The sequence below is a fragment of the Fukomys damarensis genome, unplaced genomic scaffold (assembly GCF_012274545.1).
Source record: "Fukomys damarensis isolate Sample0158 unplaced genomic scaffold, DMR_v1.0_HiC HiC_scaffold_38, whole genome shotgun sequence".
NCBI classification, from domain to species: Eukaryota; Metazoa; Chordata; class Mammalia; order Rodentia; family Bathyergidae; genus Fukomys; species Fukomys damarensis.
Window position 1 is genome coordinate 16,197,154 of NW_022900950.1, and position 27,467 is coordinate 16,224,620.

At 35.3% G+C, this 27,467-nt stretch overlaps 1 protein-coding gene across 1 annotated transcript in view; it reads left to right on the forward strand.

Annotated features, from left to right (window-relative positions):
• The window catches only part of Qrfpr (pyroglutamylated RFamide peptide receptor), a 53,744-nt gene extending 26,500 nt beyond the window's left edge, over positions 1-27,244 (forward strand). Inside the window, exons 2-6 of the mRNA XM_010611012.2 lie at positions 18,655-18,813; positions 20,185-20,246; positions 23,666-23,901; positions 25,401-25,498; positions 26,209-27,244. Of these exons, the coding sequence (XP_010609314.1) occupies positions 18,655-18,813; positions 20,185-20,246; positions 23,666-23,901; positions 25,401-25,498; positions 26,209-26,609 (956 nt within the window). The 3' untranslated portion in view covers positions 26,610-27,244. The remainder of the gene's footprint in view (positions 1-18,654; positions 18,814-20,184; positions 20,247-23,665; positions 23,902-25,400; positions 25,499-26,208) is intronic.
• The last annotated feature ends 223 nt before the right edge of the window (positions 27,245-27,467 follow it).

The window sequence follows — 27,467 nt, forward strand, 5'->3', positions numbered from 1 at the left end:
CTGTCTAATTTACATAAACTTTTTCAGAAAATAGAAAAGAAAAAATATTTTTCAATTCATTTTCAAGCTTTTATTTCATATACCCGACACACTTAACAAAGGCAGTACAATAAAAATAAAATAAAATAGAACAATGCAGACCACTATCTTTCATGACTTAGACACAAAACCTCTGCTATACTGTATATCAGAGGACAGAATCCAAAAATGTATAAAAGGATTGTGTACCACTACTAATTGGGATTTATTCCAAGTATGCTCAACATTCAACATCAGTAATGATCATTGTAACAAACAGGCTAAAGAAGAAACATGTGATCATATGACATGATGCTGCAGAAGCATTTCACAGATTTTAGCACTCATCCATTTGCTAATTCTCAGCAAATTAATCATAGAGAGGAACTTCCTTAGGTTGATAAAGGAATCACACAACACCCACAGTTACCATCACATTTAACAGTGTAAGCCTGAAAACTTGTCTTCTAAAACTGAAAATAAGGCAAGATGTCTGTTCTCACCACTCTTTTGAAATGTAGCTCTCAAAGTTCAAGCGACTTAAAGGAGCCCATACAATAAATAAATGACATACCCATTTTCATTTGCAGATGACATTATTTTCCATGTAGCAAATTACAAAGAAATGACAAAAAAAAAAAAACCTTAATGTAATGGGCAGCCAGGAAGTGGTTACAAGATAAACACAAAAATAAAATTTATAAACAATATACTAACAAGCAACATGGGAAAACTGAAATGAAAAATACAATATCACCATTATTCCAAGACAAATTAAACATACAAATGAAATATTTAGATGTACACTTAACAAAACATAGGTTCTGTATGCTGAAAATTTCAAACTGCTGATGAAAATCGTCAAACAATATATAAATAATTAGAGCAATATGTGTTCATAAATTGGAAGATTCAACATGCCAATTCTCCAAAACTGATCTATTTAGGTTACATGTAATTTTGATCAAAATCACACTAAAGATTTTTGTAGACACAGGCCCTAAAATAACTTTTAAAATAATCCTGATAAAGAAGTATAAAGTGGGAAGAATCATTCAATCCAACATGCTTACCATACAGATTAAAAATATCCAAGACAATGTGATGTTGGCAGAGGGAGAGAAATAGAACAATGAAAAGAAAGAAATGACACAAAAATGGATCTACAAAATAGGCTTACTTGATTTGACCAATGTGTGATCCAATTAAATAAAGCTCAGTCAATAAATAGTGATAGAAACATTGGACATACATAGACCAAAACAAAAACAAACAAACAAACCTCAAAGTAAATCCAATGCCTTACATGAAATTTTACTCAAAATGGCTCATACAGACACACATTTAAATATATAGTTATGAAACTTTTTAGAAAAAAACAAATCTCCAGAGGTAGGTTTAAAGTTCTTTGAGATTTAGCTAACACTAAAAGCATACTCAAAGAGGAATAATTGATAAATTGGACCTCATTAAAATTAAACAATTTTGCTCTGCCAAAACCCATATAAAAAGGTGAAATGACTGGGAGAGAATTCTACACAATGGAAGAGAATACTTACAAAGCACATTTCTGAAAAAAGTGTAATATGTGGGCTATTTAAAAACTCAGTGGTAAGATAAAATGTTCAATCAGAAAATGGATGAAAGATATGAAGACGCATTTCATCATAGGACATAAAAATAGCAAATAAACATATAAAAAGATGCTCAGTCTTATTGGCCATCAGGGAAATTCAAATTAAAATCACTACTAGTTATCACTATCATATTTATCAGCATGGAGAACATTTTTTTCAGCTTTAATTGAGTTTATTGGTACATTTTAGGGATATAGTACAGTTACATTCATTGTTGGGATCTTGTATCTCTACATGACAAGTCTTGATTCTCATTTTTTCCCCTTACCCCTGAAGGGAGGGCATGGAGAACATTTTTAAAAAATAAAATAGGAACAACACCAAATATTGGTGAAGAAAGGAACTGGATGCATTTTACACTGCCAGTAAGAATGTAAATAACACAGTCACTCTAGAAATGGGTTTAGTAGTTTCTCCTGAAACTAAACATATGATTACCAAACAATTTGGATTGTGTTTGGGGGGACTTATCTCAAAAAAAGTGAAAACCTAGGGAGGGCAGAGGTAAGGGGAAAAAATGAGAATCAAGACTTGCCATGTAAAGGTACATGATCCCAACAATGAATGTAACTGTACTGTATCCCTAAATGTACCAATAAACTCAATAAAAAAAAAAATTAAAAAAAAAAAAGTGAAAACCTGAATTGACACCAAAATTTGTAAATGAATATTCATAATTGCTTTGTGATAAAAACTAGCAATAGCCCAAATGGCCTTCAGTGGGATCACTGGCTAAGCAAACTATAGTGCATGCATGTGGAGGAACACAAAGTGACAAGCCACTCACAAGTAAAGTGACTTGGATGGGTTACTAGCAAATTACAGTGAATGAAAAAAGACAATCCTAATGACTCCATTTACAGTGTTTGTGAAGTGAGCAAAATTTAGAAATAGAGAACAGATTAGCAGCTTCTAGAGATCAGGGACAGGAAGGGATGAAAGAAGAGGACACGGGTTTAATTATAAAGTAGGACAAGAACCTGGTGGTGTTGGAATGATTCACTGTAGTAGTGGGTACACAAACCTCCACAAATAAAAAAATTGTACCTAACACACACACACACACACACACACACACACACACACACAAAACAAACAACTAAGAAGGCTGAATAACACTAGAGGATTCTATTAACATCTATGCATGTCTTGGTGGTGATACTCTAGTAATAATAATACTAACCAGAGGTTAGTATTATAGGAAACTGGGGAAAGTGCACAAAAAAGATCTCTCCATTTTATTGCTCATTTTAAAATTAATTTTATTGATATGTTTTAGATATACATAATGGCATTCATTATATGGAATTTGTACCAGAACATGATGTATCTTGATTCTTTTTTTCCTCAATTCTTCCCCTCCCTTTAAACCCTCTTTCCCTCACCTATAAAAGCTTTGCTTCCATTTTTCCTTCTATTCTCTTTACCTTTTCCTTTTCTTCCTTTCCTCCTCCCTCTCCATAGTTCTCCTTCTTACACATGTGTGTCTGATTTATTTCACTGAAGAACATTATCTTAAGGTGCATCCATTTACCCTGTAATGTCTGAAGTTCATCCTTTTTTATGGCAGGGTAGTTCTCCATTATATATAAAACCTTTTCTTTATCCATTCATCAAATGATGGGCATTTGAGCTGTGTCCAAGATTTAGCTGTCACAAATTGTGCTGCTATTAACATGGATGTGCATATATAGCTGTGGTATGGTGTCCCCTGCCTTGGCTCTGATGCCCAGAAATGCTTTGGCTGTTTTAGGTTTTCTGGTTCCAAATGAATTTTAGAATTGCTTTCTCTAATTCTGTGAGATATGTGATTGGTATTTTGATCAATATTGCATTAAATTTGTGTAACAAGTTTGGGAATGTGGGATTTTTATTATATTGGCTCTTCCTACCCAAGAGCAAGGGATATATTTCTATTTTCTGATATCCTCTTTGATCTTCTCTTTCAGAGTACTGCAGTTTTCAATGTAAAGTCCTTTTATTTTATTCATTAAATTGATTACCAAGTATTTCATTTTTAAAGGTATTGGGAAAGGTGTGTTTTCTCTAATTTGTCTCTCAGTGATTTTATTATTTGTGTACAAGAATACTATTGATTTTTGACTGTTGACTTTGAATCCAGATATGCTACCAAATTTGATTATTAAATCTAGTAGTTTCTTGAAGTTTGGGGGGTCTTATATATGTAGTATCATGTTGTCTGCAAATAATGGTAATTTAATTTAATTTCTTCCTTTCCAATCCTTTTACCTTTCTGTTGTCTAATTTCTCTGGATAAACGTTTCCAGAACTATATTGAATAAGAGTGGTGATAGAGGACATTCTTGTCTTGCTCCTGACTATAGAATGAAAGCTTTCAATTTGCAACCATTTAGTATGATGTTGGCTGTTGATTTGTCATAGATGGCTTTAATCAGATTGCGATGAAAACCATGTATTCCAATTTTCTGTAGGGTTTTTATCATGAATGGATGTTGGACTTTGCCAAAAACATTTTCCGCATCTATTGAGATAATCACATGGTTTTTGTCCTTGGCTATGTTAATATTGTGTAGTACATTTATTGATTTGCATAGGTTGAATCATCCTTGCATCTCTGAGATGCATGCTACTTGTCATGGTGTATAATGTTATTGATCTGCTGCATTCTTATTGAGGACTTTTGTATCTATGTTCATTAGGGAGATGAGCTCTCTTTTTTGGTTGGATCTGTTTTTGGAATCAGCATAATGCTTTCTTGCAGGAATGAGTTTGTGAGTATTGGCTCCCTTTCAATGAATTGAAAAGTTTGAGGAGTAATGTCATTGACTTTTCTAAATATCTTGTAGAATTCAGCAGTGAATCCATCAGGACCTGAGCTTTTCTTTGTTGGTAGGCTTTTTTAAAATAAAAAAAGCAAAGAAATTAAAAAAAACAAAGCAGAAAAACAGCTCACTTTAATGTATGTCTTCAGATGACAGAGGAGGCAGACAAAGCCCAGATCCGTGTTAATTGATCCTAGCAAGTGAACAGTGGAATTATGATGGTGGTGGATAATTCCAGGAAACCTGGGCCTTTTGTTCCACTGAGGTTCAGACTTCTGCTTTCTACCTGTGAGTCTGGGACTTTTGCCAGTAGTCACCATGCACGTGGAGGTTTAAGTCATCCCTTCCACATCACAAGCTGGGAATAAGAGAAAAAGTATGCTTGCCACTTCCCTCCTCTGCATTGTGGTTCTTCTCTTTGCTCTCCCTGTGAGCTCCAATTTTCACTTCAGATCCTTGCTGAGTCTTCCATCTTCCTTTTCTTCTTCACATTCCTTTATTGCAGCACGTGGCTTCCAAATATCAGAGAGGCTCTTTCTCTCCTACTCACCATTCCACCATCTTCCCAGAAGTCTCTTCCATGTCATTTCTTACAACTGCGTATGAATTTATCATAGTCTCATTTCACTTAATAACAGATAAAATAAAAATGTAACCAAGGAATATCTGTCACAGTAATGGTGTCATACCAAGCAATTATCTTGTATTTCAAGTAGCATTGATTCAATCATGCAAACACAGCTGTCCCCAGGGGCTCTTTGCCTTTGAGTTGACCACTTTCCAGGGATGAAGAGCATACACATGGGTCACATGGGAATCTTAGCTCTCAGAGGGGGGCAGGACACTGCTGTTTGGGGACAAGGCCAAAACAAGGCTGTTTTGGACAAGGGCTGTTGGGCCAGGGAGGCCAGCTCTCCATGCTGGATGTGGTTCTCATTTTCTCATTCCCACAGGATTTCACTTAGGGATTTTTTTGTTCTCACCTGGGTAAAATGTCCAGTCACAGGCTGTTGGGGCACGAGAGGATGGTCGGCCAAAGTGCTGACGCTGAGCCCTGGAATGCTGGTTTTTACCAGGGCACAGGAGTCCCAAAGGCGATGTGCTGGAGCCAAATCTCTTGACCTACAAACAACCCCCTGAACTCTGTTTGTTCTTGCTCCCAGTTTACACTCTCTTTTGGTCATCAACAGATGTTGCCTTATCTTGATGTTATATTCTTAGTTTAAACAGTGTATATCTGCTTGACCCTTCTTGTGACTGATTGTGTATCTTACCCATGCCTTGCGATTGGGATTTATTACCAATCGCTGAGATCATGCCTGTGGTGTGGCCTTAAAACTAGTGTATAACATTCCATGTTAGAAATAAAATTTGCCATTAGCCATCAGCTTTTGGTCATTCATTGTGTCCGCGGTCGTCTCCCCGAGTCCTCTCCTCTAGAAGGAGACCTCAACAAGTGGCGCCCGAAAAGGAACTCAGCAAAACCTAAAAACAGAAAACAGAATCAGGAATGATGCAAGTGGTGATTCAGACACAACCCCAGAGATGGGACATTCTCAAGGAAAATTTGGAATTTTCCTCCCCTGTGAAATAACTGTCCAGGAAAAAAACAATTTACTAGACTTGCAGACACTGGCACTGATGTTTCCATCACTGCCAAGAGGCACAGGCTTTTTATATGGCCCTATAATCAGGTCCATTGTGCTATACTTGAAATAGGCTCTACAGGCTCCTACACACTTCAATCATCCCAGTTACTTACAGTGAAGGGGCCAGATGATCAAAGTGCATATTTGCAACCATATATTAAAAAAAAAAAGAGGCCAACTCTGTGTTATCAGCCTGATGCTGCCTGCAAAGATCTAAAATCCAAAACAAAGCCAAAAAAACTGCAACTGTGTTTTACCAGACATTAAGAGATATTACAAGAAAAATCACATTACAAATTTTAACTATTTGATAAATGTATCTTTGTTTCAACTTAAATTGAGTTTAATTGGTATACTTAAGACCCTTCTTGTACATTGCAAATTCTTAAATTATGATTATAGGGTTAACTTACTCTTTTTTATACTTTATTGATAAAAAAACTCAAGTTAATACTATTCTATTGGCAGCCAGTCAAATTTTAAGATGTAACAATCTGAGAACAACAAAAAAAAGGACACTTTAAGATTTTAACAACTAAAGTTTATTATGGAAGGTTAATAGTAAATGAGACAAAAAATATTTAAAAAGCTATAAATAAAAGAAATATACTTTTGACATAAAGGTTTTTTATGTTTGTCTTGTTAATAAGAGATAAAAATAGATATACAAAACCAAAAGGCCTAAGTATGTAAAAAAGGTGCAAAAAAATGATTCAACAAAAAAATATGTATGTTTGTCTTGTTGCTTTCAAGTTTGTTGTACAAGGTTTACATTTACAGTCATAAACAGTTTTCATTCCTTTTAATTCTAATTTTACAAGAGATCTCTAGTAATTGACCTACATTTTCACTAGTCATAACTAAAAGAGATTTTATAATTCAATTGGCCAAATACATCGAGTACACTCTAGTTTCATAAATTGTCTTATATGTTTGTCTGTGTCTGTCCAATTGTTTAAAAAGTGTTTATCCAATTACATTTTTTATTAAAATGCTATCAAAGATACAAATAATTTGTTAATTTCCACCATCAGGTTTTATAAGTTAAAAATTTGTCAAGATAATTAAATATAAACTTTTGGGTATGGTCCTATTGGTAAAAAACCAACTGTTCAGAAAAATTTATTCTGGTCTTTGTTCACTAATGGGAGCCCCAATAATTTTCATAGCCTTATAAAAAACATATGCCTCATCAAATATGTTGTTATAAAATGTTTACATAGGTTATCATCAAGAGGTTACATTCTAAATATGTTATTGTGATATGTTTATAAAGGTCATTTTCAAAATATGCTATGTTCTATAAAAAATAAAGTTATTAAGAGGTTTTATTAAAAATGCTTTTAATATCAAACCAAAATAAAGGACATAAAATTTCATGCATATAATTATAATTACTATTGTTAATTTTCTGATATACTAAATAAATAAAAACTTCACAGGGTATTAAAAAACAATGCTGCTTCAAGAGGCAAGTTATAAAGTTTCATAAAAAAGGCTCCAATTTACATAAAACAAGTCAGATACCTAAGATTTAGAGTTTCCAAAAAAAATATGCTGCTTGAGAGATAAAAAGACTCAAAAACAGATAAAAAAATTTTGAGAGATAACAGGTTTTTACAAGATTTAAATTCCAGGGTTTACAGACTTAATTAAACCTCTGTCTGAAGCTTTAAAGGGCCCCCCAAAAGGAAATAATTATTACAGGGTAAAAAACAAGAGTCAACATTTACATAGCTAAAACTAACTCTGCTGCCCCGTATATCAGGGATCCTAAACGTGACCCAGCCTTTTACTTTATACATGACTTAAAAAAAAAATCATACCGATTTAGGGGTGATCACTCAAAGAATAGGCCCATAAAATCAACAAATAATATATTTATCTAAAAATATAGATCCAGTTACAAAGGGATGGCCCCCTTGTTTAAGAGCTCTAAAAGCTTGAGATCCTATTACTCTCTCTGGCGAGTCTACTCTCAATTATATAAAAATTGTTCAACAACCAGATGACACCTATATAGATTTCATTGCCCACCTAGAGGTCACCATTAAACAGAGTTATATGTAAAGAGACACAACAACAATTAAAATAATAATAATAATAATAATAATAATAATAATAATAATACTTTAAAACAACATAGGCTTCAAATTGCTCCAAAAAAATTCAAACTAAAGACCCTTACTCCTATTCAAGATTCAGGTTACAGAGATCTAAGATTCAACCTCAAAAAATTACTCTTCAAAAAAAATCTTTACAAACTCTAAAGGACTTTCAAAAATTATTAAGAGATACCAATTGGATTTGTCCCATATTAGACATCCCTAATTACCAATTGCTTAACTTGTTTTCTACATTACTGGGACCCTCTGCTTTAGACAGCCCACAAAACCTTTCTGAAAAGGCTTTAAAAAAATTACAAATCATTCAAAGTGTCTTACAATCTCGGTTTACTTTTCGTATTTGTGATAGACTGCCTCTTTCTCTTCTTGTCATCCACACTCCTGACAGCCCACAAGACTTCTTCAAACAAACTCTCCTGTTAAATGGATTTATCTTCCTGTTCAGCCTCCCCACAAAGTCACCTCGTATTTTAAACTAATTGCCTCTGTCATTGTTTCAGGGGAAGCTCAGATGATACAGTTTAAAGGTATTGACCCTGATGCTATTCACTTGCCCCTCACTTCATGTCAGTTTCAAACTTTACAGTGATTCTCTCCTGATTTTCGGATTGCCTTGGCTGATTTCTACAAAAAAATTTTATTTCATTTACCTTGTGATCCCTTGTTGTCTTTTTTGTCCTGACATAACTGGATTGTTTCTTCTATTGTTTCTTCATCCCCCATTCCTTTAACAAAAACTTTTTTCACTGATGCTTCTAAACTAAATAAGATATCAATTTTTAGAGATCAGCAGCTCTTCTTTACACTTTCTACTCCCTATTTATCTACTCAACAAAACAAATTATTTGCTGTATATTGTGTGCTGTTCAATATTTCTAAACCTATAAATATAGTTACAGACTCTCAATATGTTGCCCGTGTTTTCCCTCTGCTTCCCCTAGTCATACTCTGTGCCTCTTCTTCTCCTTTTTTTCAATTATTGCAGGCTCTTCAACAGCTCCTCTAAAAAAGAGTTAATTCTGTGTTCATCACCCATATTCGTTCTCAAGCACCGACTCCCAGGTCCACTCACTTATGATAATGATTGTGCTGATAAATTATTAACTGTTGCCTTTGTTTCCGCTAACAAACAAACAAAACAAAACACCAAATGTTACATTCTAATGCAGGATGATTCCCTCAAAAATAAAAAATTCCTTTCACCACAGTCAAGCAGATTGTGCAAACCTGTCCTGTTTGGCATCCTCTGCACCTGAAACAAATTCCTCCCGGCACTAATCCTAGAGGCTATGTTCCTAATCAGATTTAACAAATGGATGTTACTCACTTTCTTCCTCTTGACAGGCTTAAATATATTCATGTTGTTATTGATACCTTTTCAAGATTCATATGGGCTGCGGCCATGCCAGGAGAAAAAACTTCTCACATAAAAAACTTTTTGTGCTCTGCCTTTGCTGTTATGGGTGTTCCTGCTAAACTAAAAACAGATAATGGTCCCGCTTATAACTCTCATGCTTTTAAACAATTTTACAAAACATGGGACATTACCCATGTGATGAGAATACCTCACAATCCCCAAAGACAAGCTATCATTGAGCATGTTCATTATACTATAAAATTACAGCTAACAAAAATAAAAAGGGGGAATTGCCTTGGGGTGTGTGTACTTCCCTGACTGCATGCTTGCATCTTGCCTTGTATGTCATTAACTTTCTTAATCTGCCTTGCACTGTTGATCCACTATCCAGAGTACAAAGACACTTGGCATCTATTTTACAATCCTCTCTCTCTTCTTCTTTGCAATTACCTTTTTTTTGAGCATGTGAAATTGCAGGAGTGGAGCGACTGGGTCCCTGTGAAAATCCTTGCCCTGGGACCAGGATAGGCCTACGTCTCTGCTGATTCTAAAAATGTCTGGATCCCAACGGGGTGCCTCCGGCCTGCACCTCATTCTCAAACAAAAACCTCCACTTCCTGAAATGGACTTTCTCCCAGAACTGGAAGTTGCAACTCAGACGGGACCTGACATCACTCATTGTGTGGCTGTCCCTGCCATCAGAAGCAAGCAAAGGAAAAAGATGGGTATCGACCTACCAGTGTGGGGCCAAATTAAGAGCCTCACTCAAAAAGCAAAACAAATCATGGCCACTCCTAAAAAAGCTCATATGCCACAACACCTGTTTCTTGCTATGCTTGCTGTCCTTACCCGCACTTCCCAGGTAATGGGGCAAAATCACACTTATTGGGCTTATGTACCTTATCCACCTTTACTTCGCCTTATGGAATAGACTAAATTTGGACCTCCATTGTACTACAATGATACTGTACACACTCCTGGCACTTGAGACACAGGTAATCCCACTTTTTCCAAAAGAGGAATCTACAATCATTAATCTTACTTTGAGATATAATATAGCACCCTTATGTGTAGGAAACTCCACATTGTGTTTAGATATTGCTTTACAATCCTGGGTTTATATTTTACCTGCCCTACAAACTACTCACACTCTTTTGGGCTTATTGCAAGCCTATACATTTGCTGTATCAGAATTAAATACTACAAAGGTTTTGGGAAAGGCTTCTAAACCCCTGCAGAGGCTGGTAGTCAAAGATGGGTAAAAAAATTGTGGAAAAATATCCAACCTAAGACAGAGCATGAGTATTAAACTTCTCATGGCTTGATGATGGGTAAGACATTTCTCTAGACATTTCTCACCTAAGACAGGCACAGTCTTTCTGCTGAGCTGAAAAAGTCCCTGTTCTCAAAATTTAAAAATAGGGGGAAATTGTTGGGGCATGAGAGGATGGCCGGCCGAAGCGCTGACCCCGAGCCCTGCAATGCTGCTTCTCACCGGGGCACAGGAGTCTCGAGCGCGACGTTCTGGAGCCAAATCCCTTGACCTACAAACAACCCCCTGAACTCTGCGTTTGCTCTTGTCCCTAGTTTACACTTCCTTCTGGTCATAAACAGATGTTGTCTTATCTTGACGTTATGTTCTTAGTTTAAACAGTGTATATCTGCTTGACCCTTCTTGTGACTGATTGTTCATCTTACCCATGCCTCCTTGCGATTGGGATTTATTACCAATCGCTGAGATCATGCCTGTGGTGTGGCCTTAAAACTAGTATATAACACGCTGTGTTAGAAATAAACCTTGCCATTAGCCATCAGCTTTTGGTCATTCATTGTGTCCGCAGTCGTCTCCCTGAGTCCCCTCCTCTAGAAGGAGACCTCGACAACAGGCCAAACCAAATAATTATAGTTTCCTTCCATGAATCCAGAAAAGATCTTGCAGAAAAAGAGCTCATTTCCTTACCTAATGAAATCTCTTTACTCATTCTTCTTGTTGCCCCCAGCAGTAGTAGAACTTTTCCCTATCTCCCCTACCTCCTCTCCTGCCTTCCATCCTGCTCAAGCCAAGTTTTCCTTTCCTGACAGAGGCTATGGCCCCACCCCATCCCACACTATCAGAGCACTCGCTGACAGTTTCAAAGTCATAGGATAATTACTGGAGTGCTTTGTAATGGTTGTACACTAAATAAGAACAGTTATCAGCAAGGCTGAGATTTTAGGAGAGGTAGACCACCTATCCTTTAAAAAATATTTAGCAGTTATGGTATTCATCTTCACTCCATGCAGTTTAATTGGCAGGATATTCCAGTATATACTGTATAAATCCAATTTGGAATTTTATAGTATCTTCTTTAAAATTGTAGGTGACTTATCTGCTAGAAACCCAGCAAATGAAATCAGATACAATTTTAAATGCTCCAGTTAAAGCAAGGCTGCAGCTTGGAGCCCCGTCCCCCTCTCCACAATGGGAGTGCCCATCTTCCTTCTTGAAGCAACTGACTGCAGAACAGCCCTGCAAGGATACAGTACTCCCGGGCACAGTGACAAAAAGACAACAGTCTGGACCATTTCTGGGAAGGCTTTCCAGTTCATAAATTCCATTGTGTTGTTCTACTGTTATTCCCAGCCACAAACTGAATAATTTTAAGTTTGACTATATTTAATGTGTTCCTTTCTAGGGGAAAGAAATAGGGTTTAGGATTTGGTAGATTTGCTCATAGCAACTACCTAAGAACTATATTGTACAAAATTGGAAACTTATAGGCTGTGTTGTGACATAGCACATAAATTTTTTGAATATGGTTTGTTATTTGGTATAGGAAATTAAGGCAATTATATACCAGATTGTATTATAATCCGTTAGACCATTATTTCAAAAGTAGTTATACAAAGTACAATCTTCTTTATACAGCTGCTATTGCCTATTCACCAACCATGGAATAAATTCACAAATAACCACAGAGTGGTTATTATAGTTAGTTACTTTTATGCAATGATAGTTCATTATTCTATTTTCAACTTAATACAACACTTTTAATCTTTCTTATAAATGCTCTTTTTTAAAAAAATTTCCATCCTTTCCTCTTGGATCCTTTTGAAATTCATTCCTTATACTATACTGAATACAAATAGAGTCCAAACTGGTTTCAACTTTCAAGCATTATGTTTTAAAATGATGATGTCTTGTTCCTATTTGAATCATGAGACCTGCTCTGGCTGTGGAGGGTGGTAAGGAGGGGCAAGTAGATAGGTTACCGTAGAACATTTCTATTGAGAGTAAAAGGTATAAACTTTTTATTTTGGGAAATGAAGTTGTATAAAGGAATTAAACTTATAAATGGGAGAGAATAGCTATTAAGACAGAATATTTGTTCCTAACCAGTAGATGAAACAGACTACTGCAGTTTCTTAAGCAAGAGTCAGACATAGTTGAAATGAAAGCACCAATGAGGGCAAATTGTATTACTAGGATGTGTAACTGTCTTCTGTGAAAATTAGCAGTACACAGAAAAAAGAGCATCAACCATAGCATGTTACATTTTAAGAAATCTACCTTGCAGAGAAAAATGTAGTAAAAAATAAATAAATAAATAAATTTAGTTGGTTACAAGAAACAGGTGATAGCTAAGTGGCTTCAGAGAATGTACCAGGTAGACTTTAGGTGCTCCATAGGATCATTGTGAAGTTGGAAGAATGGACTTACACAGCAGGCAGTGACCGAGGGTGCTCCAAAGGTGGCAGCAATAGACAGATTTTTTATCACTTGACCAGGAGCCCATGATCATAATATGACTTCAAACCTCTTTTCCATCTGCATTATGCATTATTTCAACTCTTGGGAGGACTTCCTATATTCCTTCCTTGTCTTCCTTATTAGGGGTTTTTCTTTGAGCCTAGTCATAGTGAGGAGAGTTAATGTTCTAGAAGGGAGTTACACTGTCATTAGAAAAAAATGCAGGTAGATGCTGACTAATCAAAATATGAGACATATCTGCCACAGCAGGCTTTAAGATCCTGATGTAAAACCATGTAAGCATATAAGGAAAAAAAGGGAAGAGACTTCCAAGAAAATGCCCTAAAAAGGGAATTTAGGATTATTCCAACTTAAAAGTGCTATTTATGAGAAGAAATGCCACTGTTCTTATAAAACAGAGTATACCTATGTGATTGACAGTGGGAAAGATAAAGCATGGAAAAAGCTGGCCAAAGAGACATCAGAGCTTACCATAAAAAAGGAATTGAATAAGAAGAAAGAAAGAAAGAAAGAAAGAAAGAAAGAAAGAAAGAAAGAAAGAAAGAAAGAAAGAAAGAAAGAAAAAGAAAGAAAGAAAAAGGGTTGATAACAAAATCTTAAGGAAGGGAAAGGAAAATGCTGAACTCTTCAATGTCTATTTTGCTTTGGTCTTATAGACCTTGAAAAAATGTTCTTCCAATTAAAAAGGACAGAGATGGCTTGAATAAAAATAAATATTGAAGATAAATGAGTCTATACTAAAAGAACAGCTACATGCTTTTAAAAGAATTTAAAACCTACATCTTAGAAAAATCACTTGCCACAATATTGAAGATTAGTTGCACATGTGATCCAGGAACCTCTGTGGCAATTTTTTAGGAAGTTTGTATGAGAAATGTCAGAAGTTATGCTAATGCTGTCTCCATTTATTTAAAGGTAAGGTGACAGATTCTAGAAATACAGCTTGGTGCAGAATTCTTAAGTAAGTTACCAGATAATTTATGAGCATGTGTACAAGAAAACTGTCACATAGCATAGCTGCATCAAGATAACTGAGGGTGATCTAAGGAAACAAACTAGAGTCAGAGAGCCTGTGTTCATGGTCTCATTCTGTCTATGAGTAGCCATGTAGACATGAGCAAATCAGTTAATTCCTTTGAAATGCAGTATTTTCATTTGGAAAATAAAGCTATTAAATTAGGTGTCCTTTACTAATTCAGCTCCAAGTGTACTAAATTTACCTTAATTCCTATTAATTGGGCTGCCTGCCTATTTTAAAATAATATCTTGTCCTGGACATTTATGTCATTTTTTGAAATAGTGCTAGGACAGGTGAATATTACTAACACCTTTTTGTAAATGATGAAATCAGAGGCTCAAAAGAGATAATTAATAGATCAGATGAATCAAGAATATCCTGATATCAGGAAATCAACTGATATATGTCCTAAGGCATCATGATGGACAAAAATAATGTATTTAAAATGAGATAACACTACAGTGAACATTATAAGAAATTTCTTATTCGTTTTTATAGTTATACCTAAAATATACTGATAATGCATCTAATTCCATTTCATGAAAATTTTATTCTTGTTTTTCTTTGAACTTAGACTATTTAACATTTTTATAAATAATTTTTTGAAAAGCATAGAAAAGTTCTATTAAGGAAGTGAAGGGGTAGGGGAAAAAGAAAGATGGGAATGGAATTAATGTGAGAAAAAGAAAAAAATGGAAACAAAGTCTTTGTAGATAGGGAGAGGTGGAGGGGCTGATGGAAGGGCAGGGAAATGGGGAAAAAAGAAGAGCCAAGATGGATTATGTAAAAGGTGCAAATTTCCAATGACGAATGTCATTGCACTGCATACATTAAATGTACCAATAAAATTAATTTTTAAAAAATTCTATTAAAATTTTAAGAAAAAACTACAACAAACAGGATTAATAGTTTATTCATTTATTTGAATATCACATCCACTGCCTCACAAGCACAAGTACTTGAGTTTGATCCCTGGTACCAAAAAAAAAAAAATTAAATATTACATACAAAGCACAATTAGAGGTAAGTTAACTCAATGACAATGTAAATATTCAAACACAATGAAATTTATTAGCATTGAGAGAAAATTCCTCTCCTTGACATCTAAACTACAGTATTTTTCTAAATAAGGCAGGGCCTTAACTTTGAACAAGGTTAGAATTTGGGCAATTAGAACAGGCATTAGCTCTTGGGTTGCCATTTCAAATTCTAAAGAGGTTGAGAAGGGAGTAGTTTTTAGAGTGGTATCTAAATTTCTTTTCTCCTTACTCATAGGAGAGGATGTAAAAGAGTACTAGGCTAACAAAAAATTCTATTAAGTTGACCCAGCTCATATTAAATTGATTTCAAATTCAACAGAGGCCAACTGTTTGAAAAGTATAACACAAAATGCTGACAGGAATCTAGTTACAATCACAGAAGACTTAGGGAGTACATAGTCCCACAGTTTCTGCCTGGCCCAGCCTACAACCTTAGCATAGTGAGCTCCTGTTGACAGGATCCAGGGAGTTGAATTGTCCAAAAAACAAATAAAAAATGGCTGGGGTAAGTAGAAAAGACAAGATAACAAAAAGCTTCTTTCAACTATGCAGGGAACAGCATTTTGGAAAAGACTCTTGGTTAGTATTGAGCTCTGAAAGCAATACCAGGAATGCTTAGAACCAAAAACTACCTTTTTATGACAGTCTCTCCAAAACTGAATGGGATTCCTTTGGGGGTTAAGGACCCCTTAGTAATTCCTTCTCTTCAATTCAATGAATATTTATTGAGGGCCTACTGGGTGCCACTCTAAATTTTAGGAATATGTTAGTGAAGGAAACAGACACAAGTCTTTGCTATTAGGTGTTTATATTCTGGTAGAGATAGAAGACTTACAATAAAGAATAAAAACAGATTAGTTATATATTATACATCACGCAGTACTCATATATGTATATACATTTATATCATGATATTCTGATATATATGCATGTACCCATCCACATAACTCAATATGTTAAAAGGTGAAAGTTATGAAAAAGTGAAAGGTGAGGAATGAGAGCAAACAAAAATGCAATAGTACAGGCTCCCATTAAACATATGATTTTTGGATTAGGTTGACATCTCTGATAAGGTGACTGTGTCAGGGCTCTCCAGAAGAAAAAGAATGAAAAGGATCTACAGAAGTATATGGAAGAAATTTATTTTGAGGGACAGGCTGAGATATTAACGGAGGCCCCTCAGTCTGCTATCTGAAAATCAGAGACACAGAAAAGCTCTGGTGTGGCTCCAGTTCAACCCCAAAGGTCTGAGAACCAGAAGTGCTGATGGAAAAGTGAAGGAAAATTTGTTGTATAATGTTGGCAGGGTTGTGGGGAGAAAGGAACCCTTCTCCATTGTTGGTGGGAGTGCAGACTGGTGCAACCACTATGGAAATCAATATGGAGATAACTCGAAGAGCTGGTACTAGAGGTTCCATTTGACCCAGCCATCCCTCTGCTGAGTATCTTTCTGAAAGCACTAAAAGAATCATATCACAGTGATGTATGTGCACCTATGTTTATAGCAGCATAGTTTGTAACAGGTAAAACTTGGAAACAGCCCATTTGCCCATCAGTTGGAGACTGTATAAAAAAGATGTGGTTTTTTAATAAAATGGAATACTACTCAGCCATAAAGAATGAGAAATTAGAGTCATTCATAAGAAAATGGATACATTTTGAGGATATACTCCTAAGTGAAATAAATAAATCACACATGTACAGATACCAAATAGTTTCTCTGGTGTGAAAAACTATTATGGTACATAAGATCCCAATGACATAATTGACAATGTGAAATAGGAAGAAAAGGGCTAAAGGCATAGGGAAAGTGGAAATGGTAGGGGAAAAGTAATAAGGGAAAAGAAAAAATATGAGAAAATGAAAAAATGGAAATAAAGTATTTGTAAATAGAAAAAAGAAGAGGGGGTGAAGGGAGGGTGGGGGTATGAGGAGAAAATGAGAACCAAGACCTGTCATGCAAAGGTACAAGATCCCAATCATGTATGTAACTGTACTGTATACCTAAAATGTACCAAGAAACTCAATGAGAGAAAAAAAAGTGAAGGAAAAAATGGCTGTTTCATTTTATGCAGAGAAAAGTCTCTCATCTACCATTTTATTTTGTACTCATGTGCTGGACAAATAGAATGATTCCATCCACACAGGGGAGAGCACATCTCTTTTACTCACTCTACTAATACAAATGTTACTTTCTACCAGAAATAGATCAACAGACACAACTAAAAAGTGTTATCACAGCCATTTAGGGATCCCTTTGCTCAGTCAAATTAACACATCATCCCAGTGCCTTTTGAGCCAAGACTTCAGTGAACTCTGTGAGGGAGTTATTGTAGATGACAGCAGCCCCACAAGGAAGAAATGACATGCAAAGACTTTGGATGGAAATTTGCAATCAAGGAGGCTTCCTGTGAAGGTATTGAACCAGAGTATCTGTGAGAGAAGATGAGCTGAAGATTTCTGCTTTTCATGCCCACCTGAACTACATGCCCTCTGAGGTCTCTTCTAATTCTATATGCCCCAAGCTTTTGATTTTCTGATAGTTGGAAATAATTCATTTAGAAGCAGTGATCAAGATGAATTCAAGAGCAAAGATGCCTAGACTAGGTTCTCCAAAATTCAAATGGTGAAAGAGTCAAAGAGGTAGTATAAGCATTTAGGGATATTGGCAATGTACTGAAATACTTTTTAAAATATATAAACTAAACAAATCATGTTTGCAGGTCAAATCTTGCCTGTGACCAGTTTGAGATTTTTGTATTAAAGAAAGTGAAATTTATTAAAAGTTCAACAGTATAAAGTTTTAGACTTGGAGTAAAAGAGATTAAAAATAAATGAAAATCTGAGAGTCTTTAATGAGAATTATTCCTTTGTTTTGATATGACAGAGAATCAAAAAGAAAGAAAAAAACAAAGATTAGTCTATAGTTTAGATGCCGGGAAACTAGTTCACACTGATTTTTTTCTTCCTCAACTGGTGATCACACTGATCTGATGTTTTTCTATTGTCTATATCTAAATATTGATTGGTTCTCCCACTGTTTTATTTATACATAATTAATAGCACTTGGGAATTTATAATCTAGTCACAGGATGAAAACATAAGCCAATGCAAACTTTCTTAATTATTCTGTATCAATAATTCTGTCAGTCACAAGGCTTTTGAGCAAAGGCTCAGAATTAGCAAACTGATAATTACAAAGAGACAGATGAAACTTTATTGTTTCTGATGTATGACTTATTTCCTTTCTGCAGGTGCCTTCATTTGCAAGATGGTGCCTTTTGTTCAGTCTACTGCTGTTGTGACAGAAATTCTCACAATGACCTGCATTGCCGTGGAAAGGCACCAGGGACTTGTTCACCCCTTCAAAATGAAGTGGCAGTACACCAACCAAAGGGCTTTTACAATGCTAGGTGAGTCACCAGGTGTGCTGAGGAAAGTGGTAATGAGGAACAAAGTGTACCGTGTTTATATGCTGAAAGGGTCGCTTCTTGCTCAACTTGGAAGCATTAGGGTACAATACAATTTGAGGATTTCAGTTCTCTGTTTGCATTATCCATCCTCATCTCTCCATTAGGCCTACCTCAACACTAAAAATCTGTCATTTTGGATGTGCTTCTTCAGTTTAAGTTTGAAAGTTTGAAACAGAGCTTTGAACTAATCTATCACAAGTCAGTGGCATTGCCATATTAATGTTCGATAGGTTAGGGACTCCTCATTCTTAAGCAAAAATGTTCTAAGCTAACAAGGGCAGGAAGGTTATAATTGGAGGCAGGAAATGTGCTAGAAAGTGTAGAAGAGCAGTGTCCTGGAATGGGCCTGGAGGTGAGTACATAATGAATAGTGTAAAGTCACAGCATGTGTGACAATCCAGAGCAGTCCCGGAGATGACTGCAGAGACACATTCCACCCACTTCATAATTTTGCTTCAAATGTTCTTCGGTCCTCAGCTCCTTATAGCCATTCTTGGTTCAGCAAGTTATGAGGGACACATACCTCGTGATAAATTATAAATTTAAAAGAATATCCTGAAGTACAGTAAAATGGAAGACTCCACTCAGTAATTATAACTGAACACTTAAAATGTTAATGTGCTTCACAGTGGTTTAAATTTAACATCATTAAGTAATCAGAGACATAGTAAAACAAGTAGAATGGTAATCAAAGGCAGCAGTTTTATTGATATGTTATGTGAAAGGAATGAGCAGTCATTTATTACTGCTATAAAATGTATCTAGTGTTGAACTGAAGTTACAGGAAGAACTCAAGACTTTACAATCCTAAAATTTTAAATAGCTGGAAATGAACAGATAAACAACAGGGTAAATGTTAATGGATTTTAATTAGTTATCTTCAGATTATGTCACATCTTCCCTATAAAGAATTCAGAGATCTCTAGGTTTTTAATAATTGACAGCCTTCCAACATCAGTATAAGGGAACCAAAACCAACTCTTTACTTTGCTCCATGGGATGTGAAGACCATGCATGGAAGTAAAAGAGAGAGAGAGAGAGAACTTCATGGGCAATGGCATAAATTGTGGGTTTATCTCATAGGCAATAATAGAACATTAAAATGTTTTTAACATTTAACACTTCTTTGAGGATGACTATTGTAGGAATAGTTTCAAGAGTGGTAAAAGAATTGAAAGCCTGTGAGATTGTTGCCTGCCCTAGGGCAGAAGAAATGCGATGCACTGGAGAAAGGGAGTTTTGGTGAGAGAATCACATGTGGATGCATTTTACTTAGCTGATTCATGTTCTGATGTTTTCCACATTTTGCAGGTGTGGTCTGGCTGGTGGCAGTCATCATAGGCTCACCCATGTGGCACGTGCAACGACTTGAGGTAGATTTGGGTCTGGGGCTGATAATCATAATATTGAAAGGCTCACAGGGCTTAATTATAATCATTTTCTTTCTTTCAAGAGCATAACAGTTAATTTGTGTGATCTCAGTTACCTCACCAGAAGTTTTTCATATGAAATAAAATATTTGTTTTAAGGTTGCTCTTCCTGTTTTACCCAGATCTTTTTGATACTGTATAGTTAAGATTTAAAATAAACCCCTTTTAAAGATCCAAGGTCACTTTCTATATTTTCCTGGAATCTAAGCATATTTTCCCTGGTATCCCCCAGTATCTTGTTACAATGATTACTTTGATTTTTCTTTTACGTTCAAGTCATATAGAAATTTGTAATAGATTATCTACCTACTAGTTGATTCTCCTCCATAAGTCCTTTTTCATTTTTTAAATTTTAGTCAGAAATACATTAGGTGATCATCCTAGACAATATACCTTTGTCAGATGGGACCAGTAAAAGGAGCAGTGCTTTGGTACAGGCAGTCCAGCCTGTTCTTTGATATCTTGTGCTCCGATGTGGACAGTAGTCTTCAAAGATAGTAGGGGATATTCATATTGTCCCCATACAATTTATAAAATGATATAACCCTTTGTACTTTTAAAAATAGAGACAGGAAAATATCAACACTGGGCACAACACATCCACCAGCACGGTGGTGAGATGAACCCTAAGGGAAGACTGCATTTAAAAAGTAGCCTGGTATTTTTTTTTTAATGTAACTGGCATACTGAATGAGCTGAGCTCTGTAGGTGGGAGCAGAATTCAACTTTTTCTATTCCTTGCTACCTATAAAAGCGTTATCTAAAAACCAGCCAGTCTTTATGATAAAAGATCATGAATGAAACCTTGAGCAGACCCTGTAATTCCTCTAGTCAGTATAGTAACCAAACTCAGGCATAAGAACTGTGTGCATTCTAATATAAAATGTCCAGTTTAATACACAATCACATAAATCCATACCCTTGATCCATTTAAACTTTGCCTTTCCTTCAGCTTGAATTGAATCTAAATCTAAACTGTGAAGGGGATTATGGTAAATTTTTCATTTTCTTGCCTCTTAGCTCTCATTCTCCTTGTCCCCACCCTGTTCAATTAACTGCTCTTCTCTTCCTTCTGGAGCTCATGAGAATCTAGAGAGGAAGGGGCAATTGTCCTCTGGAATTGGTGCCCTCGGGGTAAGACTGTGGACTTTGATTGGTTTTTAACTTCCTAGGTTTCAAAATCAAATCACTGAGGTTTCAAGTTACTCTATCCCCTAGTCCTTTGCTTGGGAAGACCTTTCACCTGCCACATACAACTTTCACCAGCTCCTTTCTGGAGATACTGACTCCTCTGCAGAAGGAAACTTGCGCTGATGGAGCCTCTGATAAATGACTCAATATATTTTCCAATTGTGGGGTCCATTTCTGTCCCACAGAAAACAAACAAATGCATCAGTTTTCAAAATAAAATTATTTTAACATACACTCTATTTATTAAACATACAACTCATGTAAACTTTTGTAGAAAATGCATTCTGTATAATCTAATTTTAATAAAGCCACCCCCTCTGTCCAACAGGTGAGCCAAATCAGATTTGCTTCCTTTCAGGAAAAAGTCTGATTTCATTTTTTAAAAATGTGTATTCATATGCATCCCATGGCCATCTCCTCACTCTTAAATTCTATTAAAAACACTGTGAGTGGGCATGCAGGTAGCTTGAAATTCCCACCTGGATGGTACAAAGTGCCACCTTCTTCAGTATTTCTCATCAAATTTTTTTTCTTCATTCTCTGGGTCATCTCTCAGGAGTGATGTGTTTGATTATTTTCATGGGGTGGAAGAAAGAAGCTGATTAAATTAAAATTCTCACCACTTCTCCTACTTGTATGAAAACATGAATTCACAATATTCCTGCACTTGTCAAAATACCATTCTAATGCCAAGGTTAACCTTTCAGGAAAATGTATTTAAGAAAGGGAAAAGTACAAGGCCCACCATGGGCTTTTGATGCTTGGATCATCACAAGCTTGTGATGCTTCTTCCCCGACATCTCTTTGGTGTCCTGGGGTAAAGTTTGGATCGGGTGAGAGATATGACTTTTATAAGTTGGGAAGTGTGTGATCATTAAGAAGGAAGTGTGTGATCATTAAGAAGGAAGTAGACCCAGCATGAAATCTCAATTTCAGACACTCTTAAGCAGTAGAAGTTCAGAGAAGGGCATGTCTAGAAGTAGAAGGTCAGAAATTGGTTGCCATAAATCTATGTATCAGAAATTCCTTACTTATCCCTAGGGATACATGAACCAACTTGGTGCCTATCAGTCTAACATTGAGTTTAAGGACTATAAATCAACCCATAACCCCTCAGGATCATTGACCCTTGCAGGGTTTGCTTACATGGAGTCAGAATAAATTTCACATTTATGTCCTACTCACAGAGAGTTTGAACCTTGAACTTATTTTTTAATAAGGATTATCACATCTGGCTGTTTTTATTAATAACATCTTGATCTGAACTTGAATTTTCTTACCTTTTCCCATTGCTGTGGAAAACTGGTGATAAAAATTTTTGAGAATATAGGCAAAAATATGTCCAAGATCTAAATATTCATCTGGAAAATTTCAGAGTGACTAAAATGACATTGGTTTTGATAAATTATCTTATTTTGGTAACCATTAAAGATGTGATTTTTTTAATATGCTTTTAATATTTTGTTTAATTTCTAAATATGCCCTTTACCATTTGCTAGTATTTCTGTTAATATTTTAGAACTTATAAGATGATTCTAGCAGAAACGGTATAAATAAGCAAACAAATAAATAAAATCTGAACATTTATAGACTGGCAATAATTTGAATACCATTTCTCATTCATTTCAGAATTTAAAAGCTAACAGTTTCCCTTTTAATATGTTTCTAAGAAATCTGATAATTCCAATATGAAATAGTACTAAAAACATGGCTTTCAATGCCCTCTACTTGGAAGATGTCAGATGATTTTGCCAGCCTGTTTTTGAACAATGGAATAACCAAATAAAAATTGATATATTTAATTAACATTGAACTAGCTGTCATATAATGGAATTTTTTAATGTTGACTTTTAGTAATTGTGCTCTTTCAGCACACTGAAAATGTATGAGCAATGAAAATAAAAGTTGATAAAGATAAAAATGAAAGTAAACAGGCTGTGGACCTCAATTCCATTTGAAATAGAAAAATACAAACTCTTAAGAACTTAAACGTTCAAGTGGAAAAGCTACACTTTCTAAAAAAATACTGTATAATAAAAATAATTGTTATTTAAAATATGTAAATGTAGAAAATTTTAAAAAACCTAAAAATACTGTACATTGTAATAATACTGACCTGTTTTTTTTTATGCTGTCTGTTGGTTCTTAATGGAATTATTTTTATTGTAAAGATCAAGTATGACTTCCTATATGATAAAGAACATATCTGCTGCTTAGAAGAGTGGGCCAGTCCTGTGCACCAGAAAATCTATACCACTTTCATCCTTGTCATCCTGTTCCTCCTGCCTCTTATGGTGATGCTTGTCCTGTATAGTAAGATCAGTTATGAACTCTGGATCAAGAAAAGAGTGGAAGATGGTTCAGTGCTTCGTACTATTCATGGAAAAGAAATGTCCAAAATAGCCAGGTCTGTCTAATGAAATATTCACCTCTGCCTAAAAAAATGCATTTAAAATTGTGCTGGAAGGGACAATTGTTAGAGATAACAGAACCTGTAAGTAATTTAGTCAATGCATAATTTTTAATTCAAATTGAAAGCATGGGGAGAATTTAAATCCTTAAGGTTTTATGTGTGACAGAAAGAAAGAGCAAGATTGTCAGTTCTTAAATCAAAGAATTTAGGTTATAGATAGAAACACACTTAGAATTTAGAACACTGCTACATTTTCATCTATATGCAAATATGACATAACAGGAAGGAAAGCTGCGGGGAGGTGTCAGGACTGGGTAGGGGCTATCCTCCATCACTTGCCAGCCATCGGAAGTAGAGCAACTCTTGTTTCTAAGCCTCCATTATCCTCTCAGGTACAAGGGAACAGATCAACACCCATCCTTACTTCCTCCCACTCACAGATGATACAAAATACAGGCGATAGCATGTATGAAAACTGTTTGAAACCAGAATATGCCAATGATTAAAATTAATTATTGATACATTTCATTTTTACCTAATGGCTGTGCTGTCTGATTTCTTTAGAGAATTTTAGAACAAAATTTACCACTAAGGTACTTGTACTTCATATGATTTGTATTTATAGTATGTACTAAATGATTATTAAACCAAAAACAAGCAATACCCTATGTGGAGAAATACTGATTTAATCAGAATTTTATCAATTCTTCAAGTGTGTAGTGACCTCTAGTGCCCAGTTTCTATAAAGAAATCCTTCCTTGTGCAAGGGCCCAGCCAGCCCTGCTCAGTACCTAACATTTACTGCTGATTTAGCCCTCCTGTTTCCTCAAAAGAAAGAATGGAAATGGGAGATTATGAGCCCAAACTTTTTATAGATTTAAGGGGCCATGTAAATGTGTACCTGTCTCACAGATGTAAATCTGCTTTATAGGAGAGAAGAAAGTTACTTTGAATTAGCCAACCATATTATTTAGGTATAATAAAGGACTGAATTTTCATTCTATGTTTAGGACCTCTTATTTCATAAATATTGATGTGTACTATCACAGGCATGAATGCCTTTCAATATATAGCAAATAAAACATAGTCACTGGAGTTACACTGCCTAAATTAAACCCAAAGTACACCTGTTATTGATCATCTGACTTTGAAAATTCTTTAACCTTCTCTGTCCTTCAATTTCTGCATCTGTCTAGTATCTTATTGGGACAATTAATAACATGATCCAACTCATGTCAAGCATACCACAGAGTACCAGACAGACCATGATGAGCACACATCACAGGGATGTTTATAATATGAAGAATGTAAGCATGAGGCTAATATCAATGGAAAAAAGTTGATAATCATCCCATAACCTATTATGAACTTCATTAACTTTTGAGAATTATGGTTGAGTGGATTAGGTTCAAACTTTACCTAATAGCTTTGTTTTGAATGCAAAATATTTGCCAAGGGAAACTTACCAATACAGTGTTTCCTTGTGAGTCCAGGAAGAAGAAGCGAGCTGTCATTATGATGGTAACAGTGGTGGCTCTCTTTGCTGTGTGCTGGGCACCTTTCCATGTTGTGCACATGATGGTTGAATACAGTAAGTGTTTGTCATTGTCACTTCATAGACATTCTAGTTCAAGTCCTATCAGAACGGACAATGAATCACTGAAATGTATTGCTATTCTCTTGGGTAATCATATATCAAATACTGAATATATTTATTTCATGTTTTCAAGATCACCTGATCAATATGCTGTAGGTCATTGTGCATGACTATGACTAAACCTTTAGCTATTAGAAAAGATAAAGAAAAACTTTGGGATTCATCTCCCACACCTATTTAACATGGAGAAAGGACATTATCATATGAGTCTTCTCTATTTACAACTTGATTTGTACTTATGGATTTAATAATGCATGGGATTTCAGTCAGACCCTCAGTATGTGTCCTCTGATAACCCAGGACTACGTGTCACTCTCAGTATGATTGCATTTCTGGAACCCAAGTGAATATTTGAAGAGTAATGTTGCTTCTAGTTTACATGGAGCTTAGACTCATCAAGTTAAAATAATTTGAGTCACCAAGCTAAAACATGTTGAGCAATAGCCTATGTATGCAGGAGTAAATTGTGTAGACATGAAGACTCAAAACAAAGGTTATTTTTCAGATATCATAAAATTATCTTGAGAATTTTTCATACCTTTAACCATTTGTACAAGTTCAAATTTTGGGTAAAGACAGATGATAACTAAAACTTTTATGCTTAATAAAATGAATAAGCATTCTGAAGTATTGCTTTGTTTCAGGTAGTTTTGAAAAGGAATATGATGAGGTCACAATCAAGATGGTTTTTGCTATAGTGCAAATAATTGGATTTTCCAACTCTATCTGTAATCCCATTGTCTATGCGTTTATGAATGAAAACTTCAAAAAAAATTTTCTGTCGGCAGTTTGCTATTGCATAGTAAAAGAAACTTTGTCTCCAGCACGGAGGCATGGAAACTCAGGAATTACAATGATACAGAAGAAAGGAAAATTATCCAGGAGAGAGAAGCAAATAGAGGAAACCAAAGGAGAAGCATTCAGTGATGGCAACATTGAAGTCAAGTTGTGTGAACAGCCAGAGGAGAAAAGAAATCTTAAGCGACATCTTGCCCTCTTTAGTTCTGAACTTTCTGATAATTCAGCTTTAGGCAGTGGGCATTAATTGCAACAATGTCTTCATAATTAATATGACATATTATAATCTGAATGTTATTTGAGCAAAGGTCAAAGACATTTTTAAATGGTGACAAGAATAAAAGCAATCACATTTTTCCAATTTAAAATGACATTATACATGAAAATATAATTTCAAATAATTGCTAAACCATCCTCATAGGTTATTAAAATGGAGTTTTAAAGGTCTTGTATAGAAACCAATGTTCTTGACTAGAAGTTTTTCTCTGTGTAGTGAATATAATGTGAATTTCTACATATTGCTAAATTGAATGAAAAAATATTAAAAGTATGTCTTCTTTCTTGAATATTAATAGCTGAACATCATGCTGTAATTTGTAATGCACTGTTGATGTGAAGTAATACAATCTTTTGCAAATGAAATCTGTGTCAGCATCATGAAGTCAAACAAGATGGAGAAGCAGCCAAGTGATGATGAATTAGGCTTAGAAGTAGATGCCTGTATTAGAACTTCTTATTCCCTACAAGTTACCATTTCTGTGATGACTGTCAAGTTACTTAACTTTTTTGTCTCTTTTAGCTCTTCATTTGTTCCTGAGCAAATTGGAGATGTTACCTTTTCTATTTCGCAAAGTCACTGTGAGAGCATAATGAGACATGAGCAGAAATGCACTCTGTGCTCTAAAGCACCCTCATGTTCTATAGTGCTTTGCTGTCTCCTCCTGCTGAGGCTTCCGCTTTTTGTTCCTGTTTCCTTCGAGACTTGCTCCCTAACCCAGGGCAGCCCAAAGTTTCCCTCATACCTATTTTGTAACTGATTTCTCCAATCAAAAGAAGAAACTGAGTTTGATCCACAGTACCAAAAAAAAAAAAAAAAAAAAAAAAA